Here is a 19,834-nt window from a genome sequence, read left to right on the forward strand (position 1 = left end):
CTTCGTGTATTTCTTTAAATCAAATTTACGATTTGTAATTAAACAGGCTTTAATCACTTGCTGGTCCCGTGTAATTCGAAGTGATTACATTTTATGAACACATCTCATGGTCGTGTGAAATTGACTTCGATCACACAAAATGCATTCCTACAACAGCGCAGGCAGGCGACACCTCACGGCCGGAGGCGCTGCTCTGATGCTGCGTTCAAGTCATGTGGAAATTACGCTTTTAACGATTTCGGGAGGGAAACTTTTTCAACTTCAGTGCCAACCCTCCAACAGTGTATTAAATACATTACGTCGTTTAGTAGACTGTCCAAAACGATTTAAAAAAAAATCATATATTGGAGCATTTTGAGATGGCGATATTTTATTTTATTATTATTATTATTATTATTATTATTATTATTTAAGGGGGAACGTATATAGATAAATTGATAACAACAGGATCCAGCAAAGGTCGCCCACATTAAACGTATTCAAATAATTATCAAATACGAAAGCAACACTACAACGTTAAATGTGTGATGCAGATACGGGAATGGTTCTTTACATCGGTGCATTGCTGATACAGACAGTTTTCTTCTATTAACCATTGTTTGGTCTTACACGGGCTAATTCGCTGCGAGACGCGTGGGTCACGCCGAATGGGAGAATCCGTGGGACTCGCCAAAAGATCCGACGTGACGCGCGTTAGTTCCCGTGTGTCCCACACGATCCGAACGCCACATAAAACTGGCCAATCGGGTCGCAGCGCACTCGAGCCACTTCCTTCCGGTGACGAGCCTCGCACATAGTCGGCCGCAGCCTGCAGCAGCGCGCATTGACGTTCGACGCGGCCCGTGACAAAGCATTCGACGCAAGGTAAAATTAAATTGAATTCAGCGATGAATAAATGTGTTTACGATCTATAAAACAATTTGTTCTACTGTGTCACTAAATGGACATTGTGATGATAGGCCCTGGAGTGTATTAGGCTTTCTCTGCCGCCGTCGTCGTCGCCTTGCTAGCTCGCCGTTAGCATGCCACCCCGGCCGGCTTTGAATGGGACCTAACGAAGCTGAATCCATTGTTTATGATCGAAGCGGCCTCGCTCGACCCGGTCTGGCTCCGTGCCTCACTCGAGTCGATGTTGCGTTTGTCGTGCGAACTAATGCGCATTTGATTTTAATCGTTGAGCTGTACGCTATTTCAAACCATGTCCGACTCTCCTTATGTAACTTATACGAATCCGCGCACCCACGCATGGTGATTCTAGGGCTGCGGCCTGCTCGGTCTGATGCTTCGCTATGGCTCAAGCGAGCTGGCTGGTTACAGCCGGTCCATATCGTTAATGTTTCCTCAAGTGCAGTACACAGATAATGCCGCTTCTAAGTATATCATATATATCTTGATAATTTGAATGGAGGTAATAATATGTAATCCAAAATTTATTTGAAAATTACGTTTTCCAAACTCTTTTAATATCTATCAATGATAATGCATCTGCTTTCATTTAACTTGTAAATATTTACTATGATTTTGTATTCATATATAAAGTTTTTATTTTATTCTTTATGCCATATAGATATTTTCCTCAATGTTAAACTTGACATGAAACATGAAACTGATTTGTTTTTTATTACTTTGGTCTACTGTGGTCAATAATGTGTTTTTGGGGTATGCTGGGCCTATATTAAAACAAAATACGATGTATATGATATGGCTATTAGTCCCCCCCCCCATGTATTCTGGGGTCAACGTAATGTAATATTAGAAACGGTTTATTATCTCATAATATTAAAACAACTTCAGAAAGATAATTCTTTATACATTCCCCTTAGACTTAGGCGCACACCATTTGTAAAAACAAACTAGAAATAAGTAATACAGATCAAGAAATAAATGTTGTGGATTTACAATGAAATGAAAATTACAAAGTGGCCTCGCACCACATGTTTTATATGTTTTAGAAAATACTGATCGGTGGAATTCATGCTCTTGCTTTGACAACCCTCCCAGACAGCATGGCTGAGAACGATGTTGACAACGAGCTGCTCGACTACGAGGAGGATGAGGAGCCCCAGGGAGTCCCAGAGAGCGCTACCCCGGCGGGCAAGAAGGAGGTGAAGGGCTCATACGTCTCCATCCACAGCTCGGGGTTCAGGGACTTCCTACTCAAGCCAGAGCTCCTCCGCGCCATTGTCGACTGCGGTTTTGAGCATCCCTCAGAAGGTGGGTGCTTTCAAAGTTATGCCAGATGGCAACACAGACTGGTGCACCACCACCAGATGTAGTATTAGTAATGCCGTCTAATGAGAACACTCTTGAAGCCCCAACCCCAAATAGAAAATGTTACCTGCTAGTACTGTAATTTTCCACTCATTCCGCTAACACAACCACTACCTTGGTTTTTCAGTCCAGCATGAGTGCATTCCTCAAGCCATCCTGGGAATGGACATCCTGTGCCAGGCCAAATCTGGTATGGGAAAGACGGCGGTGTTCGTACTGGCCACCCTGCAACAGATAGAGCCTGTGGATGGCCAGGTGAGTTCATCAAATGCAAAATGTCTGGCTGTTTTAGACAGATAGGAGTGCTGAGTTAGACTTCAGTAAGTCTTGAGTCTACTTTTACACCAGTTACTCAGACCTGGTTCCAATGGAACATTTTAACTTGCTTATCTAGCATGAGTTGTGGGTACACAGTGGCGCTGCTATTTGTGCAAACACCTTCTGATATTGCTAGTTCTAAAGCAATTTCCAATGACTTTAATAGACAGGAATAAAAGTCATGAAAAGTAACATGTTTAACACTAACAATAGCTCCCCATTACAATTGATGCTTGTATGTTAAAATGGCAGATACGCTGTCCATGCACACACAGTCAGCTGTTCTGACCGGTTTCTTGCAATGCTAGGTATCTGTCCTTGTCATGTGCCACACGCGAGAGCTGGCCTTCCAGATCAGCAAAGAGTATGAGCGCTTCTCCAAGTACATGCCCACCGTCAAGGCGGCTGTGTTCTTCGGCGGCATGCCCATCAAGAAGGACGAGGATGTCCTCAAGAAGAACTGCCCCCACATTGTTGTAGGGACGCCAGGGCGCATCCTGGCTCTCATCCGCAACAAGACCCTCAATCTGAAGAACGTCAAGCATTTTGTCCTGGATGAGTGCGACAAGATGCTGGAGCAGTTGGGTGAGTAAAAGTGCATAGTTTATCCAAACCTCTACACCTGTTAAGTGATGTGGCAAAGCGCAAAAATAATTGTCTGTTAACTTAACTCCTTGTTACCGTGCCTGACCATCTACAGATGTCTATTTACGATCAATTCTGACCTGACACATTTAGGAGCTGCTTTGAATCTAGCCTTTATTAATTCATGTTTCGGTAATCCAGAACATATCAGCCTCTTATATGCACCATCCCGGTGGTGTTTGGATAGAATTGGTTCTAGAAGAAGAATCTTTATTTGTCACACGGCACAAACACCACAACACATGCAGTGACGGCGACCAACACACATGCTTCAAATGTTGGCTGGTGAAATGAGATCTCTGCTTTTGGCCCATCCTGGCTTGTCCTTCCTCCGGGGGCAGCCAGGAGCAGCGGGCAGCATACAGTGACGCCCAAGGGGACCAGTTACAAAATGGCCATCGCTGGTCGAATAACGATGTTTTGCATGTTTTTTTTCCCTACACAAGTTTAAAAAAAAAAAAAGGCCTAGCAGAACAATAATTCAAACCTTAAACTTTATCAAACTTTTGCAAGTCTCTCCTCCAGGTGCTTGACCTTGCTTCTCTGTAAGCTTAAAATGTATAGTAATCATCAAAAGAGGCTTATTATTGGGTCTGTTTCAGAGAATACTATCAGGAATATAGAAATCACGACATAAAATATAAATTCTGTCAACATAATATTCCACTAACACAACTAATCCTGATGAGACAATATAGAGGATATATCTAAATGAATAAAGTTATCACAGTAAAAGTCTACAGTGTCGGATGGTCCATCAGTGAAGCTTTTCAATACAAAGTCCCACTCAGCTTTGCCCACTTGTGGCTGTCTGTGTCATAAGTGGCCATATCAGTGGGACAGAGTGATTCTTCCTGGTGACTTTAACAGGGTCAGGATGTCTCCTGGCCCAACTGCTGCTAGGAAGAAACAAAGGCAGTCTTCAGAACTATTCCAACATTTAACTGAGTTCTGAATGTATTGTTTTCCTGCATGTTTGACTTGGGGATTTTGTTTTGTCACTATATAAACTATATGTGACCCACCACAGGCTCGGCATTTTGCATCATTTGAAAGTGGAGAATCAGAGCTTCCAAAGGTGTCACTTGTGCAAATCAAGCAAATATTTTTAAAGCTATGAATTGTTAATGACAAGGGTGTGGCAAACTGTGATTCTGAGATGATCACCTTGAAAGTTTCGCAGAGACTTGTTTCATTCAGCCAGCTCCCAGAATGCAAATGGAGTTGGCGGGCAAACAAAGCCTCATGGCTACTTACCATACTGCTGAATGGGACGATCACGAACAGCGTCAAAACACAGAAAATAAAAAAAGCTTTTATTTAACAGTAAGAATATACATGTTTTATAAAAGTGGAATTATTTGGGAGTTTTAAAAGTACGGACAACACAACAAAACGTAGAGTCCATCAATATTATGAGTCTCAGAAAATCCGAAATCTGAATCTATAACCAACCTCAACGGGCTTCATCACGCCATCAACTTCAGCCATCCACGGGCGTATTGTTGGTCTCCTCTGGCGGTTCTTGAAAATATTCTGTTACATTGTCACATTAAGTTTGAAATCCGCTGTTTGGAATGTTCTCCAAGTCCGGAGTAATATTAATTTATGCGTCGCTGTCAGAGAACTGACTATCGTCGTGTAAAATGAACTCCAGTACGCGCTGCTAACACTAACTTGGATCTATCGCACTGGTCAGATTGAGGTCCGAAATATGATTCAGAGCTTCCACCACGCGCGTAGCGTAATCCATAACGATACAGAGAGTTTTCAGACAAGTGAGACCGAAACACCCCAGTACTGCGCTTTAGCTCTCTATACGGAAGGGACGTTGGTGCATGACCTGAAGGGTTCTTCTACGGATTCGCCGTTTCACAACTGTTTTGTGTGTAAAAGTAGCACGATTTAAAGGTTGAATTCTATCAAAACGGTTTCACATTGTGACTTCACATCACATGGAATATGGATGAATGATCTTCACCTGGACCGTCTCATTAAACGAAACAAACGATCGGTGTTGTTCAGCGTCTCGCTAAGGGAACTGTGTTTCCCCATGTAATCTAACGGAAATATTTAACTCCACGGTTGAACGTTTTTCTACTATTTATAAATCAAACTCGATTTTGAAAATAGGTTGAGAGATTAAAAAAAAAACAAGCACAAAGGAACACGAATCTGGCAAATTTTCATTTTCCTTCAAAAAAAGGTATTTTAAATTTATTTGGCTGCTCCTGGCGATTTTAGAAATGTGGGAGATGGCGGGTTTTGCTGCGGTGGGTCACATATCCTGTCGACCTAGTATTCCACTAACATGCCAGAGCCTGTTTGATTTTGTAATGCTTAGCAATGGACTAACATTAAAGTGTATAGAGCCTATTAAGGCTCTATTCCTGTTGCCGCCAGCGAGCTGTAGGGCTCATGGCATGCACACAACTGGAGAGCAAGAGCATATATGGTTGCACGTTGCGGTGTAGATGTCATGGTGACACTTTCCTGAAAGACGGGGTGCTGTACGGAAGCCACCAGGGCAAAGTGAAAGAAGCTGTAAACATTACATGAGGGATGGGGAGGATCTGAATAACTACAAAGGAGCAGTATAATAGAAAGTGTTAAAATTATGTATTTATTGTAGTCAGTGCAGGTTTTATGTGTGTCGTGTTTATGTGTGTCGTGAGTTTGTGCAAATTATGGTAATATAGGCCTCTGAGGTCAACAAAAACAGGTGTTTGAAAATTTATTTTTTTTAACACTGAAAACACCACTCACATTATGCACTCTAGCCATTCTAACCTACGTCTATACTGTCCTGTTCTGTTCTGAAATGAGTTTTTTGTGGGATGAGCCGCCCTCTGGAGGCCCCGACTTTCTTATCCAGTGGGGTTTGAGCACAAGTTCAGGGTTCTGTGAGCCAATTGCATTTGAGTATGGCTTCTGGGTTTCGTTCTGTTTACTTTGTAACTTATTGATTACTGATTTCACCTCATCAGTCCACCAAAATCTGTTTCTGAACCAAAGTGAGGCGAGAAATAAGCAATCCAGTTGCTGAACCTTCACTCATTTTAGATCTACGTGGCCTAATTTAAATGTTTGTTTCAACTTTCATTGCTCCAAGCTTGTGGGGGACATAGATACCGCACTTGGGACACACCGGGACTCTCGGGCACTGGGATTTTAAAGACACACACACAGAAGTTATTTCCAACGTCTGCAATTTCTTCATGGACAGTTGGTTTTGACTCCTTTCTTTTAAAAGATTTGTTTGAGTTGCAGGCGGTTCCTATTAGAATGACTCCCTCAGTGGGGTCCATCAGGGCAGCAAAGCTGAACGGCTTGTTTTAGGACACGTTTTCTGAAACGGACGGCTCACAAAAATAAATGACTGGCTAGTCTTATTCTACAGTTTGTGTTTTAGAAGACCCATCAGAGACACAAATGTATGTGCACAAGCACTGAAAAAGTGAGTTTTGCATAATAGGTCCTCTTTTATTTAAGTCGATAGTTTTTAGTAGAGTAGTGACTATCTAACCTCCCCTCCATTCCCCACAGACATGAGGCGTGATGTGCAGGAGATCTTCAAGCTGACGCCCCACGAGAAGCAGTGTATGATGTTCAGCGCCACACTCAGCAAGGAGATCCGGCCCGTCTGCCGCAAGTTCATGCAAGACGTGAGTCCCAACCACCAGATGGATACATACTGACTTTTAGATGCATCTTTAGACTTGTATGAGACCAGGCTGGGACTGAAGCCATTGTTTTCCCTACCAGGAGGATTCCGATTCTTAAACTTTCCAGTGTCTTTGGATAGAAAGTACCAGTCCATTACTTGAACTGAACAATATAAACTTTTAGATTGAACAATATTGGCCTTTAGTTTAAAGTCGTTACAGCATAATACTAACGAACACTTTTTCTTCATAATCATGTTTCAACAGTTTCTCTGTACAAGTATGAACAAAGTCTGACATGTTTGATATGAATTGTTGTATTGAGGATGTTCTCTCATTACATTACTGTATATGAGAGGAGGCCAAAAGGCTTTCGAACTGGCTTTACAAGCTCCTTCTAAGCCAGTTGGTGGGCTAGTGATTGTTCTTCTGACATTCCTGTGTGTTTTGAAGAAAGTAAATGTTGACTGTTGTTGCCATGATGCGCCTTAAGTCTTGAAGATGTCACCTTTCTGTGCACGACCCCTGCATCTGTATGCTAATAAAGTCCACAGGGTGGCATGGTTCAGATTTGTATCGGTGACGGCTTAGTGCTCCACTATCAAGTCCCTTGCAGCTTTGCCCACTTGTGGCTGTCAGTGTCATAAGTGGCCATATGAGAGGGACAGAGTGATTCTCACTGGTAGTGTTTATGGGGCCATGGCTTCTGCTGGCCCTGCTGCTGCCGGAAGGAACAATGATGGTCTTAAGTACTATTCCAATATTTTAGAGAGGTTTGAATGTATGGGGTAGATACAAATTGGCTTTCTGACATAGGGCTGGGCAATAAAACGATCTCGGATCATTTTCACCTACAAAGATATGACACAGATATGGCCAATCGTATAGCCGGTGTGCCAGGTATCCTCGGCTCTCTGACATGTGTGACATGTGGTCTGATAAGTTGGGAGAGCGTCCTGTGGTCCACTCCAAACATCCCCGCATTATAATCACAAAGCACAGATTCAGGAACGTTTCGGACTGTTCTCAGACGACAGTGATAATATATTTCAATGTATATAATGTTCATTTATATTTTGTTTACATATGTTTTTATTTGTTCAGTGTTTTTAAGATAAAGTCATGGGAATACACTTAAAACTGTAAATTGGGCATTATTTTCCTAAAGATGTAATAATTATCGATCATATCTATAAAAAAATGTATTGTGATCACATTTTTGGCTGGATCATCCAACCCTACATTCACATCCCTCAACTATAATCTGAAACTAGTGTACTACTCAATCACTTGACATGACATTAAAGTTTGGTTCCTCTTCCGTTGCTCTGCAGCCCATGGAAGTGTTTGTCGATGACGAGACCAAGCTGACCCTCCACGGCCTGCAGCAGTACTACTCCAAGCTCAAGGACAGCGAGAAGAACCGCAAGCTGTTCGACCTGCTGGACGTTCTGGAGTTCAACCAGGTACTGTTCTCTCTCCACGCCCCACAGGAGGAGCTGTTATGACCCAATATACAAGTGCTAATAGGGTTGGACGCTACACCTAAGATGACTGCATACCTGCCATGAACATATTTGTTATGCCGTACAGTCTGCTATAGCAAATAGCTGTTCTTTTTTAAATTCTAGGTATGAAAATACATATAGGAGCAATAAGGTTTTAGAATTGCCACATTAACCTATTGTCAATTGGCTGTTTTTGAATGAAAGGGTTTTTATTTATTTCACCAAAGTGACATGGTTTTGACATGATTTTATAAACATCTGGGTGCTTATAGAAATGTATGTTCTTGTTTGGAAACCAAATATTGGCATAGTCTCAGTCAGCATTGCTTGGATTTCAAGAGCTGCAAGAGGAAACGGTGCCTTTTTTTTTTATCAACCTTCTTTAAACCTCCCCCCTCAAGAGAGCGATGTTTGTCTTCTTTTCAACATACCTGTATCTCCAAGCAGTGCAGTTGCCATGTCTTTATACATGCTCCTTGGTGGTCATCCTGTCTAACGCCTCTATCTGTCTGTCTGCCCTGGTAGGTGGTGATCTTTGTCAAGTCCGTTCAGCGCTGTGTGGCTCTCTCCCAGCTTTTGGTGGAGCAGAACTTCCCTGCCATCGCCATCCACAGGGGCATGGTTCAGGAGGAGAGGTTGGTGGAGTCATCTTACCGTACAGTCACGATCATTAATTCCCGATATGATAATATTGCGATTCTTTGTTTTACAATACATTAAGTATTGGAATACGATACTGCGATATGTTGATTTCCCCCCTACCCCACTGTTTAAACTTTTTAATGTATCCTTTTATTTTGCTATACAAATGGAATTAATTAAAATGTTCACTATCGCTGTCTTACTTAACAATCTCTTGTGACGCGGTCTGCTTCGTTGTCCTTCTTTGTTGTCATTAGCCTTGTGAAACCAACTTAAATATACTATTCTTGCCACTGTGAATTGCTAATGTTCACAATCTTATAAATAAGCCATTTTTTCAAGCCGACATTCCCCAAGGCTGAGATGTTCTCCTCTCCGACCTCCGGTGTAATAACCAGAGCTGCTTGTGTTTCCCTCCTGCAGGCTGTCTCGCTACCAGCAGTTTAAGGACTTCCAGCGGCGCATCCTGGTGGCCACCAACCTGTTTGGACGCGGAATGGATATCGAGCGAGTCAACATCGTGTTCAACTACGACATGCCAGAGGATTCAGACACCTACCTCCACAGAGTCAGTGCACATTGTTTTTTGGAGGAGATTATCTAAGCAAACCATATAAGGTGTAACATTTTAACATTACTACGTTGCCTTGACCCCTGGTGGTATCGGGTCCTTCTTGAGGTACAAAATAAATATAGCCATGGATTAATGTCGCTTGCTTTATCTTTCAATTGCACCGGGAGCTGTTGCATATTTCTCTGACCCCTCAACGGCCTTTTCCCATGATCCTCCAGGTGGCCCGCGCTGGCAGGTTCGGAACCAAAGGCCTGGCCATCACCTTCGTGTCGGACGAGACAGACGCCAAGACACTGAACGACGTGCAGGACCGCTTCGAGGTCAACGTAGCCGAGCTGCCGGATGAAATCGATATTTCCACCTACAGTGAGTACCCGTTTACCTCTGTTTTCTACAAAGCTTCATGCGGAACCGGTGTGACTCGACCCGCAAATGTTTGACTGAACCACAAGTCCCCACTTTAAATCTGCCATTAAGGTTGAAATTAGGAACTGAGGTCCCGAATTAGATTCTACCTTGTGGCAAATCAATCACATTTCCTCTTTGTCCTTTGAAACCAGGCGGGTTTCATAACAGGGCTGCCTCTGAATGTCAATTGAATGAATGTCTTTTGCGTGAACCATTTCCATAATATTTGATTTTATAACTTAGAATTGTCTGTTACTTTTTCTAAACAATTTCATAGGATCTCATTACAACCAAGTTATCTGTGACATGTTTTAGGAAGCTGAAAATAACCCATCTTTCTTTTTTCTTTCAGTTGAGCAATCCAGATGAGTCTGAAGCCGTGTGTGTGTGTGTGTGTGTGTGTGTGTGTGTGTGTGTGTGTGTGTGTGTGTGTGTGTGTGTGTGTGTGTGTGTGTGTGTGTGTGTGTGTGTGTGTGTGTGTGTGTGTGTGTGTGTGTGTGTGTGTGAGAAGGGGGGGGGGGGGTAGCCTTTTTTTTTTTTTTTTTTTTTATATAAAGTCCCCATGCGTACCATGTTTCATTGGAAAATTGATAACTAATAACTTTTTATTTTATTGTTTTCTTTTTTTGTCATTATAGTCCTTAGTTGTATTGTTTTGGTTATGGAAATAAACTTTTTATACCACTTTGCTTTACTGTGTTGACTCTTCACACCAATGGTGGAAAGTAATATTACTACATCAAAGCCTCTTACTTGTTTACATTGATCTAGTTACACAGGTAAGAAGTAAATAGGATTAAACTTTTTTTTTTATTGCATGCACATGGTGTGCGTGTGGTGATGTTTTATCTAACCGTTTCAAACTGCACATATGGAGATTGAAGGTAAAATGAGTTCATGCACCACATATAACAAAAGAAAACATGTTTTAAAGCTTTTGAAATTGTACATTGGCATGTTGGAATTCAGGTTGGAATGTCCTTCCAGCAAAATATGATGCTGAAGTACTTTTGATGCTTCCAACAATCTACCCCAGTGAAAGTAGTAAGCTTGTTCGGAGCAGTTATAGTATGGAATAATGCTTCACCGCTGGTTGGGACTGCACTTACACCAGGTGGGATTCTAAACTTCAGCAAATGAGCATGGGGGAGGTAACATGACAAACCGTCAAATTGGATATCATCAACTGGCAATATGTTTCAAATAAAGGGTTTATCCAATTTGAACCAAACATGACATTGACTTGACCTTAATGGTCCATGATGGGCGAGAGGTGAACAAAGTTTTGTTGTTCGGCCACACAATGGCACACAAATCACTAAATTGAACTCACGGCCTGTCCGATTGGAATAAATTTTGTTATGTGTGATCTTGGACAAAAATAACCTACAGTACTTGGTCCCTTAACTTCTTGCAGTAATACTTAAATTTATAAGAGAGGGTGCAAATGTCTTTGTAAATAGAACAGATGTAAATTGTCTTTTTGAATGTAGGTAAACAATCTCACAAGCAGGGGGCACCCTCTCCACAAATGGCAGTGCTTTAATTCCACTGGAATTTCATTTTACTTTGAATTGGCTGCCAAGTGAGAATTTGAAACTGCACAAGTTGAGTTAAAATAGCCCCTCACATAAAACCTGTGCACTAACGGCCAGCCGTATCACATGGCTGGACCAACATAACCTTGTGATGGTTACAATGCGCCAGTGTCTCAACCCATTACGGTAAATATTTAAAATGGAAAAAGTCAGAACACACGGGCATGGGATCAAAATAAAAACTGTATTTACAAAAGCGTGATCCGACAGAATTCTTACAAGGCTCCCAAGAAACAGTGTTCAAGTAAGACTTTTCTGAGTAAAAACAAAGAGATTCAGGTTTTCCTTTTAAGGATCGGGTCTTGGGCAAGTCCTGGTTGAACGCTTGTTTCCTTCCCAGAGAATGTCCCTTTTCATTCAGGAGTCAGTAGCGTTAAAGGAAAACGGGGCGTCGTTCATTTCCATCTGTAAGTTTGCTTTCAAATGGCTTGTCTACTTAATATGTTCAAGAAAAGACAGCTCCGTACACTAGCATTTGTGAAAGCTGATTTTGTTTAAAAAAAAAAAAAAAATTTCAATCAGAAATAAAGCAAGAAATAAATAACATGTCGTTCTCACGTTGCTTCACACTCCTTTTTGGAGTGTTGTTACACGTTCATCTTCACTGATCTCAATGCATTGTGGGATACCAGTCTGTTAACACCGCAACATGTGGGGGGCGTATCACATTAGAGGGCCATAGTGCTCTCCTTCCAAAAATACGCAGCTTAAAACTCTCTGTGGTCAACAGAGTTAGGCCCTTGTCTTGTTTCTTCTTCCGGGTACGTCTCAGGGCCTCAAACCCCAACCCCCTTTCACCTGGCGGGGCTACAGGTCCGGAGTTCTGGAGATCGAGGGGTGCATCAGGGCTCTATTTTGGGACCCACGTCTGTTCAGGAGTAGGTAGTTTACAATACAGTCCACTCCAGTCACACATAATACAATTTAGGTCACCTATAGGACTTCGGACACCTAAACCCAAGGCTTCCCCCGCCTCCATCCGTCATCCCGAGGTCTTCAGCCACTTGGAGCCAGATGCAGCAAAAAGGCTCCTCGTCTCAAAATGTCTTCCTCCGCCTGAGAAAGGCGTCAATAATAAAAAAAAAAGGGTCCACCTCCCGACAACAACCAACACCCCCCTTCCAGTTAGTCGATAAACTTGTGCGTGTCTCCATACATCCAGTGCTGCGGGGGCAAGGCCGCCTCGTTGAGGTGGCCGCAGTCGTCGCTGCACTTGCAGGACTGGATGAACATGTACATCCTGCGGAAGCGCTCGCCGTCGGGGCACGCAAAGTCAACGGGCAGGGTGCGGGTGCGGCGCGGGGCGCAGCAGCGGCCGCCCGTGCACACACCGCAGTAGTTGGGTCGGTAGAGGCGCTGGCTCACGCACTCGCCGTAGGAGAGGCGGAGCGGCTCGGCGGCCTTGTTGGTGGGAGAGCATCTCTTCCCTCTCTGCAGGGGGTGGAGGGAGGGAAGGCAATGAGTGTCATTTAGCTTCAAACAGGTTGGAACAGGTTCATCCGGTCTAAGGAAAGAGATGCACTGGACTGTCAAAGGTACTTTACTTGTGATAACATGAAATTAAACTGGACAAAAATGAACTTTTTATTTTCGGAGCACTGTCCCTGATTTAAGCCCCCCCCCCCCCTCAATTCCCTCTCAGAACCGTTCGCATTAAAGAGGATTGGGAAATACACAACTCATTATTACCCCCACCCGGAGAATCAGTGAGAGATTAATTTGAGATTTGTTGTGATTAAGATTAAGCGCTTAACTTTTTGAGAGTGCTTTCCCATTTTTAATACCGGAAAATTTACATCGCGACTCATCATTATCAGCGTTTTCTTTGGCCTATTAGAGCAAAGACTGTGTGTTGAGAAATAGTGTGTGTGTGTGTGTGTGTGTGTGTGTGTGCAGTGGGGAGGCACCCGGTCCACAGTCTGTGTCCAACATGGAGGATTAATATAGACACACCGCTTTCCCTGGCTCTGAGTACACACGGCGGGCCTGGCTATGGACAGTTGCTTGGCAGGAATGTCGGGGGTGGGGGACTATATTTAAAAAGGCGCCTGCCTGCCACCATAACCCCACTGAGTAAGTCAGCACTGCCCCGTTCCCACTCAGCTTCCCAAAAGTATCTTAGCGCCGACATAATCTCCCTTTCGCTGGATGGGTAGGAGCTGGAATAAAGCGACCAGCGACCCAAACATCAAACGATGTGTTCAGACTCTTTTACTCTTTGCCCGATGGGGAGAAACAGCCAAACAAGCAGCTGGACGGCCATCGCTGGCCAAGATAAGCAACATCATAACCTGCTGATAAGTGCTATCATCAGAGGTTTGTGCTTTTTTTATTGAGAGAGATACTTTATTGGTTTCTACGGCAATAAGGAATGGGCCAGTTGACCTATGCTCACGGACATACGTTTCCATGGTGTTGCAGAGGCATTCCGGACCAAATGTCAACGTTTCCGTCTTTTCTGAGTGTTTCTGTGATGTCTGGCCAGGGCCCTGGTGTCGTCTACCTTAGGGGGGGTGGCCAGGCCGTGGCAGGGCCGCACGGTGCAGATCCGGGTCTCCCGCTCCAGTTTGCACTGGGGGTTGTTGTTGGTGATGCGGGAAGAGACGCCCATCCCACAGCTGCGGGAGCACTGGGACCAGTCGGTGGTCTGGAGCGGGCACTTCTCCGTCATGTGGTTCCACACTGCGGAACAAAGGAAGGGGAGGTTTGAAAAACACTCCGTTACACTTTGAAACAAGAAGTTCCCTTAATGGTTTAATTGCATTTTGACCAATTTCAGTTCTTGACATTGTTTAGTTAAGAAGTCATTTGCATGACACAATTAATAGGCGCATCACATCAAAACTCTGGGTGGTAAGATTTGATGGTAATATGCAATGACTGGAGTTGAAACATATTAATTAAAGTGTAATAAGTGAAGGCTTCAAGGATTCTAGTAATAGCCAATCGCTGCCAAGGAGCAACTGTCAATTTCCAGAAAATACCCAGCCTTGTATTGTCCTCTTTTACGGCCCCACAAAGATAACCATGCTGTGTATAATTACCACTTCATGACCTGAGACAGATAGCCTCAGATAGCCTTTGCAGTCTGTCCAAGGCTTCCAAGCAACAATAAACAGCACCAATAAAAATGTATTTGAGCGAACATTCCTATCTATCAAATCAACTCCAGTGTAAAATAAAAAAAAATAAAAAAAGGAAAGCCAAGGGGACAAGCGTTTCTGGGAACGAACACCAAAAAGGATGAACCTTGGATGGAGCACAGGGTCTGAAAAAAAACTCTCGAAATCTACCCTCTAACTCCAGATTTTCTAATCGAAGGATTTTGCTGGCTTAGTCGTCCTTCTATTCCATCTGAACATGTGTTGAATTTGCCTATTTTCTCGTCACTTTGGTCATCATTCGTGACTACTACTGGGAGCATTGAAGAAGTACTAGGTGAATTGGGCATGAGAATGGAAATATGCGGAGACCCCAAGTTGGACATTTTTGTCATGGAGGTTTGTATACTTTACGATATATCTAAATCCATATTAGCCTCAAAGTGACACATGTATCCTCTACTCCTCTACTACATCACTGCCACCCCATACTCACATACCCCCAATACCGACCCCCCCGTTCCTCTCTTCCTCTCACCAGGCAGGTGATTGTATCCGTGCTGGTTCTCCCAGCCGGTGGCTTGGCTCTCCACCAGCTCGTTGCTGCTCACCAGCTGGTTTCCACTGGGATGCGGAGCGGGGTGAGGGTGCGGTCTGGGCCGCGGCGACGACACCTGCCGCGAGAAAGCAAAAGACAAGGCGCGGGTTTTGTCGCTGTTTTGCATTTGTTTGTGAGCCGTTGTGAGGTCTCTCAGTCTCGTGCCTTTATAACTAACTCTTTCATCGAAAAACACACACACATTCCTATTCAGGAGACCGTTTGCCACCCCTCACCCCCCCCCATGTAAGTGCCAAAAAGGATGTGTTTTTGATTGTGTTTGCTCGTCTCTTCCGATGAAAGTTGAACGTGTCGAGGCCAATGTAGAAAAGGGTCAAATTTATAGATTTACTGGGAAATGTGCACTTTTCCAGTTGCAACGCTCACTTGTGCATCCTTCAATGAATCTAGGTATATCTCAAGCTCCGGGGGGGGTCAATGTCCAAACACATTTGAGTCACATTGAGTGTTTTGCGTTCTCAATGCTCTCTATCTTGTCATGTTGGGTGAACCACATAAAGGTGTAACTTCCTTAGGGAGGTCTGACATAGTGAAATATTTGCGTACATATCTTCAATTCAGAGATCACGTTGCGGGCTATTTAAGACGAGTCCGGTTCCACTATCCTCGACAGCCGGGCCAAGGCTGACTACGCTCGCGAAGCTACGAGACATGCTGCTGCTTGGACGAGGATGACGATGCATCTCCTTGTTCTCCTGGCATCTTGCAATGGCCAAAGTCGTTTGAGCTTTGACAACAGTGAAATCAGGTGAAACTACCCAACAGTTTTGCTCCCTGCTAGTATCTATAAGATCACTCTGCAATAGTATACGCCTTGGACGCATTAGCTGTTGCAATACGCGGACTATGTAACCATGGGAGCGATATCGCTCACGACAGTATGTAGGTCATACGTAGAAGAAATGTGATGCACGTGTTTAAAGCTTTTTAGGGTTAGTACATTCATAGACAGAGAGAGAAAATGAACCTTGTTTTTGGACGGCAGGTGCCAGGTGTCTTTGTGGCAGTCCACGCTGAAACAGCACTGGCCAGGCAGCCGGACCAGCCGCGGGTAAGGGCAGTGGGGGGAGGCGGGCGGCAGCCTGGTGTCGCAGAGGGGAGCGCAGCCCACCGCGCCGTCGATGCAGGTGCACTGGTGCTTGCAGCCCGCCTGGAAACCCTCACCATTCTGGTAGATTCTACCGTTGTACTCGCATGTCCGTCCCTCCAGTTTTGCTAAGGGGGGGGCAACAACTCTTTAATAACAATAAAAACAACGTTATGCATCATCCCTAAATGGCAAAGGTGAGAAAGCGAAATTGGCCGGAACCTGCAGTTATCCAGCTTGGCTCAATGATGGTTTGCGCTGACACGCAAGACCATTTTAAATGTTGACGGTGCACATAGACACAACACATGCGTTGCCATCTAAGCCTCAGTCATCTCAAAAGGTGTTGACAGTGTCTCCAGCATGTCTGTCAATTTGTAGAGACGGGGGCGCACTTTGAAATTCCCAGGACAGGAAGCCCTTTTTTTACTGTCCGGGGTGCAATCAAAGGGCATTCACCACATTCTCCCGTGTCAACAGTCGACCATACCATCCGGGTTGTCCGGAAAACAGATGGAAGAACGCTAAGATCTGGAGGTCTGGGTGGGAGAAAGGTCAATGGAAACCAGGACGACAGAGTCAGACTCCTCGTCACCCAAGAATTGAAGAACCTGCTATTCATAGTTTGGGGTGCTCTGTTGGCAAAGTACACACAGGAGGTGTATTTTTATCTCTGCGTCAACCGCTCGAGGTCACAAGACGTTGACGTCTCATCGACGACATCTATTAAGCTACAGCCATTGGGGAAACAAGCAAGAGGAGCGAGACGACACCGGGTTTGATTTTGGTTCTGTTATTTCTTTCCCTCTCCACGGATTCGACAGATGTGTCGCAAACCAACCCACCGCGGCAGATGCCCCAGGCCACAGCAACATCGTTGCCATAGTTGCACTCGAGGCCTTTGTGGTGGTCGCAGGGCCTCGCGGGACCGCAATCCTGGTTGAGCTGTGCGGCGCACACCTTGCAGCAGCCGCACGTGTCGGCCACCCCGCTCACTCCCGGCGGACACACCGGGGGGCCGGCGGGGCAGTCGCACACCGCCGGGCAGCCGAAGATCACCTGGGAGGGGAGCAATCCATCAGTTGCCAGTAATCAACATCTGCAGGTCTCATTAATTCACATTGTGTCACACAGGACACGGCATAAGCTTTGGGTCAATGGATATATACTGTATGTACTGTATATATATATATTTGTTTTTTTTCTTCTAAGACTGCTGTGAAAACAGACTGTATATATGAATAATTGAAAGGGAGAAAACCTGTGTCAGATCGGCACCATTTTTGGCAACAGAGAACAGTGGCAACAACGGGTCACATGCAGGAAAACTACTTTACACCTCCATCGGCCTCTATCTGCTACGGTAGTGTAGGCGGGGGGGGGGGGGTGGGGATTTTATCTATATATTTATATTTTATTTAAACTATTAATACGTACTTTGACACTGAAGGAGTTTGCCTAGGGATTAAATGTCTCTTGATGTGGAACATTTTGAGGACAGCCAGTGCTGGCCAGTCACCCCTAACCGTCTAGACGGCAGTGTCATGTCAACTCATGATTGAGTCATGGCCTGTGATCCCTCTGCCAACCTGTTCCAGTAGCAGGAGGGAAGCAACCCTGCGAGTCATGGCCAACATGAGGGAACATGTCACGAACACCAGTAAAAACAAACCAAAAAAAAAAGAGTTCCAGACAGTCACAGTCTGTCTATTAGAGCACATTGAGTTGCATGCTGTGTATGAAAGGTGCTATACAAATAAAGGGTTATTATTGTGATTGCTGTTGTGATTATTATTATTATTATTATTATTGTTGTTGTTGTTGTTGTTGTTGATGATGATATTATTATTACTGTTACTGTTATTAAAGCACAGTAGTAGGTGGGTTTTAGTAGGTATTTTAATAGATGAATAGATGATAGAATTCCAATTACTCGATTTAACTCGCCAGAGCGCACTCACTCATTGCGCAAGGAAAATAATAATAATATATTATAATAATAAATAATAATAACAACAACAACAACAACAACAATAATAAGAATAAGAATAAGAATAAGAATTAGAATAAGAACGAAATAAATAATAACCTATATGGAATTGGAAATTCCCTTTGAGCTCCATTATATATGTTTGAAAAAACCAGATAATAACTACTAAACAGTTCAAAACAGTTAATACTTACCCGTGTGACGTCGGCTATTGTCATAAGCGCAAGATAAATAAGAAATGCCATGATTTATGACCTGCTCAGAAAAAGATATTCAAATACTGAAAAGATCTGCTCTATTTGGAAACAGTCCTGAAAGGTCTCACGGAGAACAAACTCCGACGGTCGGGGGTGAGGTTTCTTATCAGACGAACGATCTGGAGAAGTTGAAGTCCTTTATTCTTAATTCTCCCTTTAATCCTCCGCTTTAAAGTTGCTTCTGGCCAAGTTCTGCTCATTTATAGCGGCCAGTGCGCCGCGCGGAAGCCCCGCCCCCCGCCCCCGTGTCCAGCCAATCAGCCTCCGAGCGGGGTTGCCGACGGTCCGGGTGGGCGGGGCTGTAGTTGATTGGGGGCGGGGCTGGGGGAGGTGGGATGGGGAATGAATGCAGCCATTCATGTTTTCTTTTTTTCTTTTTTTTTTTGGCCTGGCCGCCCTGTATTTATTTTACTGGTTGAAAACTAAAATGTAACCGGGGCGCTTTCAAGTCGCAGTCACACTTAGGCACATTCCAGCTCTTGTCTAGCACCAAGTAAATATACAGAGCCGGGCACATTAATAGGACCCCCGCCTCCGGAGGAGGAGTGGGAGGCACTCCATCTGGTCCTCGGGCCAATCCAGGGTCCCAGGACAGAAAATTAAAGTGAGTGAGTATTAAGCCAACAGTAAGGTAATAGCAGGGCTGTCTGGGACGACGAATATATCACCTTTTGTTCGCCTGCGTGTTAAATCACGGCCATCACGGTCCGGGCAAATTGCTTTCCAAGCTCCCCTCAAGGTAGGTTTTTGATTGTTTTTGGAATATTTCACCTTGAATTCAGGTTGGCCCCGGCTGTTCCCTGGACTGCTGTTTCCAAGCACAGGCTGCTGACACGGGAATGGCTCGCCACCAAACGGTAAGATTCAGGGGAAATCAAGGCCGTTGTTTCAGAGGGGGAAGCATGAAGGATTCTGCGAAAAACTCCCTCCTCCACTTCCACCACTGGCGCAGTCTTTCCTTCGAATCAATGTTTTTTGAGCCGCAGGTGTCGTAAAACAGACGTCCAATTTACACAATGTGATAGGGCGATCGTCTGAAGGTCGGGTTCCTGCGATCCGAGCCAAGCCAGTGCCGCGGTTTCATCACCCAAGGATGACCCCAGGTTTTTGATGGCCCTTAGCAAGAGATGTGTGGCCCCATAACACGCACA

The 19,834-nt window shown here is 44.3% G+C and overlaps 2 protein-coding genes across 2 annotated transcripts; one reads left to right on the forward strand and one right to left on the reverse strand.

Moving 5' to 3' along the window:
* The first annotated feature begins 808 nt into the window (after nucleotides 1–808).
* Nucleotides 809–10,515, forward strand: LOC307228796 (ATP-dependent RNA helicase DDX39A). The gene is made up of 10 exons (XM_079998591.1): nucleotides 809–864; nucleotides 2,002–2,214; nucleotides 2,399–2,526; nucleotides 2,898–3,174; nucleotides 6,781–6,899; nucleotides 8,234–8,365; nucleotides 8,933–9,042; nucleotides 9,473–9,617; nucleotides 9,842–9,989; nucleotides 10,384–10,515. The coding sequence occupies exons 2-10, from the start codon at nucleotides 2,007–2,009 to the stop codon at nucleotides 10,398–10,400; spliced, it is 1,284 nt and encodes a 427-aa protein (XP_079854717.1). The 5' UTR covers nucleotides 809–864; nucleotides 2,002–2,006; the 3' UTR covers nucleotides 10,401–10,515.
* Nucleotides 10,516–11,794: 1,279 nt separating this feature from the next.
* LOC307229230 (CCN family member 1-like) lies at nucleotides 11,795–18,843 on the reverse strand. The gene is made up of 6 exons (XM_079999177.1): nucleotides 18,621–18,843; nucleotides 17,282–17,495; nucleotides 16,317–16,564; nucleotides 15,269–15,404; nucleotides 14,133–14,311; nucleotides 11,795–13,060 (listed from the first exon to the last, which is right to left on the reverse strand). Exons 1-6 carry the CDS (start codon nucleotides 18,669–18,671, stop codon nucleotides 12,755–12,757), a joined length of 1,134 nt encoding a protein of 377 aa, XP_079855303.1. The 5' UTR covers nucleotides 18,672–18,843; the 3' UTR covers nucleotides 11,795–12,754.
* Nucleotides 18,844–19,834: the final 991 nt, after the last annotated feature.

This window comes from Zeus faber, assembly GCF_960531495.2.
Source record: "Zeus faber genome assembly, chromosome: 4".
Lineage (NCBI taxonomy): Eukaryota > Metazoa > Chordata > Actinopteri > Zeiformes > Zeidae > Zeus > Zeus faber.

Coding starts and splice junctions, on each gene's coding strand:
- LOC307228796 (XM_079998591.1), top strand. CDS start 2,007: ATGGCTGAGAACGATGTTGACAACGAGCTGCTCGACTACGAGGAGGAT. Junction 2,527..2,897: donor TAGAGCCTGTGGATGGCCAG/GTGAGTTCATCA, acceptor TTGCAATGCTAG/GTATCTGTCCTTGTCATGTG. Junction 8,366..8,932: donor ACGTTCTGGAGTTCAACCAG/GTACTGTTCTCT, acceptor CTGCCCTGGTAG/GTGGTGATCTTTGTCAAGTC.
- LOC307229230 (XM_079999177.1), bottom strand. CDS start 18,671: ATGGCATTTCTTATTTATCTTGCGCTTATGACAATAGCCGACGTCACA. Junction 16,565..17,281: donor GGCCTGGGGCATCTGCCGCG/GTGGGTTGGTTT, acceptor CCCCCCCCTTAG/CAAAACTGGAGGGACGGACA. Junction 14,312..15,268: donor CGGATACAATCACCTGCCTG/GTGAGAGGAAGA, acceptor TTTGTTCCGCAG/TGTGGAACCACATGACGGAG.